Source organism: Electrophorus electricus, chromosome 16, assembly GCF_041902795.1.
Source record: "Electrophorus electricus isolate QZ-2024a chromosome 16, ASM4190279v1, whole genome shotgun sequence".
Classification (NCBI taxonomy): domain Eukaryota; kingdom Metazoa; phylum Chordata; class Actinopteri; order Gymnotiformes; family Gymnotidae; genus Electrophorus; species Electrophorus electricus.
The window spans coordinates 25058219-25064809 of NC_137512.1; the positions used below are offsets into that span (position 1 = coordinate 25058219).

General features: G+C 39.0%; 1 protein-coding gene across 2 annotated transcripts; it reads left to right on the forward strand.

The window, feature by feature from the left end:
- Nucleotides 1-1248: 1248 nt before the first annotated feature.
- Nucleotides 1249-4958, forward strand: LOC113590202 (protein SLFN14-like). 2 transcript variants are annotated; one of them, XM_027030236.3, is made up of 3 exons: nucleotides 1249-1306; nucleotides 2776-2832; nucleotides 3038-4958. In XM_027030236.3, the coding sequence occupies exons 2-3, from the start codon at nucleotides 2794-2796 to the stop codon at nucleotides 4160-4162; spliced, it is 1164 nt and encodes a 387-aa protein (XP_026886037.2). In that variant the 5' UTR covers nucleotides 1249-1306; nucleotides 2776-2793; the 3' UTR covers nucleotides 4163-4958. The 2 variants fall into 2 exon arrangements, with proteins under 2 accessions (XP_026886037.2, XP_026886036.2); XM_027030235.3 differs by lacking the exon at nucleotides 1249-1306 and adding an exon at nucleotides 2330-2464.
- The last annotated feature ends 1633 nt before the right edge of the window (nucleotides 4959-6591 follow it).

Consider the following 6591-nt stretch of genomic DNA (forward strand, 5'->3'; position numbering starts at 1 on the left):
ATTTGCAGACCTCATATGGTAAGCAGTTCATCCTCAGAGTGAAGCAGTGTCACCCTGCATGGAACTCAGCATTGCTATCTTTAGTGAAAATCGATGAGAACCAAATGTAGGGTAAAACTGGCACTGTAAGGTTTGCAAGACATGATAAGGATGTGATCCCCCTTGGTAAGGAAATAAATCTGAGATATAAAACATACAGAGGACCCAAGGGTATCCCATATACAGCATTAGCTGAACATTTGCCCTCCCAAAGGTTTCCAGATGGGTTGATTGGCCAGAACATGAGAAACAATGTGTAACGGATTTATTCCTGTTAGGCCATTGAACCTCTCTACAAAGCCTATTGCTGTTAGGCCACATGCCACTATTGCAGCTGCATTTAGAGTGTCTGAACCTGCTGGGGAAGTGAGCAAGATGACTGATTCCAATAATGAATTTAAATACCAGTTTACCAGAGGGACATAGTGGTGAAATGCAAAATGAGGTGGACAGGCCACGGAGGGAGAGGCAGCCAAAGAAAATGCAGATGTTTTCTCCCAGCATGCTCTCAACTATGAGCACAGGAAGACTGTGAAATACAATTTCTTGGAAACTTGATTTAGTGGAAATGTGACCAGTTTTTGAAAGACCAAAACTGCTACAGTGTCCCATCCTCCACACGTATCACTCTACTTTCACCAAATCTTAGATGGACTGAAATAAAATGTGACTGAACAATGACTTTATATTACATATCAAGCTTCATGGAGTAGCAATATATCAAGTTTCATGTGTGCAAGTAAAAAATGTATTACAAACTATAACCAAAAAAGGCAAAAAAACCCAAAAAACCCCAGAAAAGTCTCAGCTGCACAGAACAGTATTCAATATGGCCAAAACATATCCATTCATCTGTACTACACTATCTTTCACACAAAAAAACTTTATCAAGGCAAACTTTTACTAATGGACAGTCAAGTTTAGAAAAATGGACAGTCAATCCTAGAAAACAAAATTCTTGAAATAAATTAAATTATATAAACAAGAAGCACAATTTGTTTAGACTATGTAATCTACAGGGCAGTGGTAGCTCAGTGGTTAGCCAGTTATGTTCCACTGAGTGTGTTGTTTTTATGTCATCTCTATGTTGTCCATCTCCTGTTTGTTTCGCGTGTTATCTCCTTCTGTTTTCTGGGTGTGCATGCATTTCCTCTACTACGACATTCCATCTGTATGTGGGACAGTTTCAGATTGACTGGAAAAAGATGGACTGCAGAAATGCTTCTTGTGTGGCTTCTTGTGTCACTTCTCCCACACACAGCTGCTGGTAGGTCAGGCCTTGGCTTGTTCATTAGGGGCTTGGAACTGGATTCTATGTATATATGATCTCTGTAAAGCTGCTTTGTGACATGTGGTATAAATTGTGGTGTCTTCTGTTTGTTGTCTTTTGGTTTATGAGTTTTGGCTTAGCCAACTAGTGTCATGTTGAAAGTGATGTGTATTGATCTTGGATAGCCACTTAATACTGAATGTACTGATCATGAAAAAAAAAAAAAAAAAAAAAAAAAACATCCAACACTGTTTTACAATAGTTTTGACAGTAGGTTGTATCTTTTTTATGGTGCCAGTCAAAATTTTATCGCATATATTCATTTTTCCCCCTGTATCAACTTACACAGTATAGATGGAAATGTTATAAACTAGACAACAAAAACTGATGTTTTATTCACGATTTTGTAACGGCCCGAGTGCCTTAAGGTGAGGAACAGGTCGCGCAGACTCGATTGGCGTCGACAGACATTTATTAACAAACGAAGAAGACAACGGCACTCACACGTAACGTAAACGACGAACATTGACGATGTGAACATGAACAATGACCGACAATACTGCACACAGCAGCAGGTGTTTAAACACATACAGACAAACACTAAACCATGTGCAGGTGTCTGCCAACAAGGAGGGCGTGGCTACAAATAAAACAACAACAAAGACTTCCCACTGCACGCGGCGGGCCGAACCACGTGACTAGAATGGAACGGAGCAGTCCGTGACAGATTTAGAATATTGTGGGCACAAGCAGAAATAAACAATAAAATTACAATGTTATAAACAACATGGGAACATGTATATTCTTGATCTTATACAGTTCACTGGAATTATCTAGTTTTGTTCATTATCAACAATGTCTTAATTTTTTAAGTTTCCTATAAATGGTTTGAAAACGTTACATTAACATTATATTAGATCGATACAGTAATTAACTGGATTAAGTGGATATCCAGAATAAATGCAATAATGGTGGTGTAAAGTGTCGTATTAATAGGAACACTGGCTGGCGATGTATATCATTGACTGCTGTGACGTTTCATCCCGGAAATCAGTGAATTGCGTTTTCTTATTAAGATAAGACACACTGACTTTGTCACTGTTGTTAAAAAGTTTAGATCCTTAAGAAACAGAAAACATCTTACTCTTCTTTCCGGTAAGAGTCCGAAAGAGCTGTTTTTGTTTTCTTTACTTGAATGAGTTCTCGATGAAGAGCAAATCGGGGTAGTAGTTTTTTTTGTTTGTTGTGTTGTCCTTAGCTCATCCTGATGCCATACACTTTTGGTTAACTTTTTAAGTGTTTTTTTATTTGCGTTATGCTCCATCATTTGAGGTAAACTGGTTAAAACGTATTTGGGCTTTGTGTCGGTGTCAGTTTCCTTTATCTCGGCGCTTCCAGACATTAGTCTACGGGCTGAGCCCTAACTTAAAAGGTAATTTGTGAATTTCTTTGCTTCCTTTTCACAGATCTACTTGGGTTTTTCCATGGAGCTTCCGGATCTGTTAATGTTCAAGCCTCAACAGGTATAGAAACCTGGTACTTCAGGACACAAACCAGGATATCTGCATCACACTTGAACAATGCGTCTTCTCCTTGCTCTTCCTGTAGTAACATGTTAGGCATATGACAAATGTTTCCTTTAGTTTAAAAACACTAAGAAATTATAGAAGCTAGAAAAACTGAAAATAAATCTAATGGTAAATAAAGGCAATATTTTTAATTCCTCAGGCCTATAAAATTTTGCCTAAAAGCACAACATTTGGCGAAGAAGCAAGAAATAAAATGGATAAACAGAAGAGGGAAGCAGAAAAGAGAGCTTTCCAGATATACATCTGTGCTATTTTAAATTCTAAAGGTGGGGTGCTCATTTGTAACATTACCAATACCAACTACAGTTACAATGAACATGGCATCGGTCAAGATCTAGAACAGTGTTTAAACACCTTGATTTATCCTGCACGAATTGAAGATTTCATTCAGTTCAAACAGCAACAACATATTCTACTCACTGAGATATGGCCATGGAATCCAGTTGAGGGGCGAGCACACATTTGCAGTGTTACCAGTGGCCTTTTTGAAAGATCTCGAACATTTACTCGGGCCATATTACCCCATGCAGCAAAAGATTTCTTTGATAGACAGACAATCATGAAGACAGTTGAAGTAATGGAGAATAATTATAAGAAAGCTAATTTGTTCTATATAGAGGCAAGAGTTTCCCTAGATCAGACTTTAGAATTTGGTGAAGATATGTATGTTGAGTTCAAAAGTTTTTGCAGTGAAAAAAAGCTCAAAGAAAGGCTCAAAGAAACGCTTCCCCGGTACCTCTCCGCTTTCGCGAACTCAAGCGGTGGATTCCTGTTCATTGGCATCGATGACAAAACCAGAAAAGTAGTTGGTTGTGGCAAGGATATGGATCGTAATGAATTACAGAATAATATCAAAGCCATATGTGCTAAACTGAAAGATATTCACATATGTCAGTATAGAAGAGACTTCATGTGGTCTCCAGAGGTTAAGGTCTTTCCTGTTGAAGAAACAACAGCATTTATTATTGGGATAAAAATCCCACCAGTTTGTTGTGCTGTGTTTGCAGAAGATCCAGAAAGCTGGGAGATTAAGGAAGGGACAATATCTCGACTTTCTTGCAGTGATTGGGTGAAAAAAATGACAAATCATGAATCAAAAAGTCTGTGGGAGTTAATCACACATAACGTTAATAAGTTATTGAGTATGTTTGTCTTACAAAGTTCTAATATAATAATAACAAATATAATTAAAAAATTGTATACAAATTTGTGTCCTATTCCTACCCAAAGAAGGAAAGCTTCTTCCCTTCCCCAGCACCAATAGTGACCAATAAATGAAATAGATGCTCTAAAAAACAGTCACAGACCTCATTTATTTACTTGTTATATATCAAAAATCGCTCTTCTCAGCATGTCCTGCCTCTGTTTGCTCTGTTACAAGGAGGGATAACTTCTAAATTCATACAAAACTGTCCAGTGTATTCCAAACGGAGCTAATGAATTCCATGTGTTTTTTTTTCTGCTGAGCTGCACAGCCCGTCATCTACTGATGCAAGAAGAGTCCCTGGTTGTTTGCTCGTGGGTCTGACCAACATGGACCCTCCAGCTGTACCTGATTAGCTCATCTGCATGTCCATCAGATGTGTCTGTCCAGCAGCAACCCTCCAGCTATACCGGATTGGCTCATTTACCAGACCAGACTGCTCTGACCAGCAGGGACCTTCCATACTTGATTGGCTCATAACCACTGCCATTGGCTCTCTTGCCAGAATGTGTGGACTACAAACTGAATAAGTCCAGTATTTTTGCCAAATATGTTGGTCATTCCATTTGGTTTGTTAGCTGCTTCTTCTTCTTCATACGTTTTAAAGCATGTTAAAGGTATAAGCAACTTTTATTTATTTTGCGCTATTTGCCATCCAGTGTCAACCAGAGGAGGATGGGTTCCCCTTCTGATCCTGGTTCCTCTCAAGGTTTCTTCCTTCTGCTCTCTGGGAGTTTTTCCTTGCCACTGTCGCCTTGGCTTGTTCATTAGGGGCTTGGAACTGGATTCTATGTACATATGATCTCTGTAAAGCTGCTTTGTGACATGTGGTATAAAAATGCTTTATACAAATACATTTGGAGTTGATCTTGTGGCACTTCTTGAAGCAGTCCAGGTTGGCTGTGACCTTATGACACATTAGCAAAAGAACAAGCACTTCACCACAACAAGGAAACCCATCAACCATTTTGAGATCATTATAGCAATCTGGGATACATTCAAAACCATAAACATGTCAAAGGTGCAGGCACACATAACTAAACATCCCATCATGCATGATAAGAGCTATATGGCACATCAGTTTGCTAAGGTAGCTAAAATGGGCCAGCCCTGACATCTAAATAAGATGTCCAACAGCACAAACAAACCTACTACTCTAAATCTGAAGTAATGCCACCTGTACCTGTGTGTGTCCAAGGGAGAGTATTGTCACGGTTACTCGAAGTCTAGTCATGAGATAAGTAGTCAGAGACACTTCAAAAAACAATCATTAAACTGTACTACGAATATGACCCTGCCTTAGCAGAGAAAACAAGATTATTTCTGTATTTCTGGTCATCAGGTGTGTCATCTGATAACTGCTGGTGCATGGCTGGATTCTGCATCTATCAGCTGAGCAAGCCAGTACTTCCAAAGGGCTCCTGGGACTTCCTACAGCTTGACTTTACTGGACCACTGGACCACTCCTGAGTACCTGAGAGGGGTTTCACCATTTTCTAGTCATCATAGACAGGTGTAATGGAGTTAAAATAGGAAAAAAAGAATAATACATATAGTTTGCTCAGAGGCCTGACAGTGGCAACTTGGCACTGAGACTTGAACTGGTAACCTGATTACTAGTCAAGCACCTTAACCACCAAGCTACAACTCCCATTTATATTAGCGTCTTTATTTAATTAAAAAAAATAAATAAAAAATTATATATACACACACACATACATATATATATATATATATATATAAATAAAAGCATTTATATTGTGATTAAAGTGTAGCAAAAATGCATAATTTTATGAATTGCTCAAAAGCAGCACCACCACTAAAAGGGAAAACACATCAACTAACGTTTGTAAAGTACTGTAGGTTTATTAACACCAGATCAGTATCATTCTTAAATTAGATCATATCTTGTGCAGTGACCGAATTCCATTGCTTCAAATAGTTGCCACGATGACCAACTTGTTGAATAAATGAGAAGTTTATTGATTAATGATAAACAAGTTACTGACGTGGTTAAACAGGTGTTACAAATTAGTATGACGTACTTGGCTCAGGCGTAGAATACCTAACGAGTGACAACGGAAGGAGAAAAGAAATCAAATAATAAACTAACACAAAGAACAGAACTGAGATCAGAGGGGAGAACGTCTGCACAAGCCACACAAGTGTTTAGTTATGGTGCTAACTCAGCCAAGACCAGCTTATCCCAAAAAGCTCCCGGAGGACGGCCTAAAGGGAAGGACATTCCTATTCCTGTTATATAGACTAACGCAGGGAGGAAATATTGACCTGGACAGAATCAGCTCTAGGAAATGCAGCTCGCTATAGACACCCCGAGAGAGCGTATGAATGGAACAAATATAGTTCTTACGGCAGTTTCCAGGAACAGTTGTCAGTTTGGCCGATCCTTCTGCACAAAAGGGGACAGTGAAATTTAGGAGGTGGAAATGACACGTGATCCCGACGCTCCCGTGCGCTGCCGACGACCC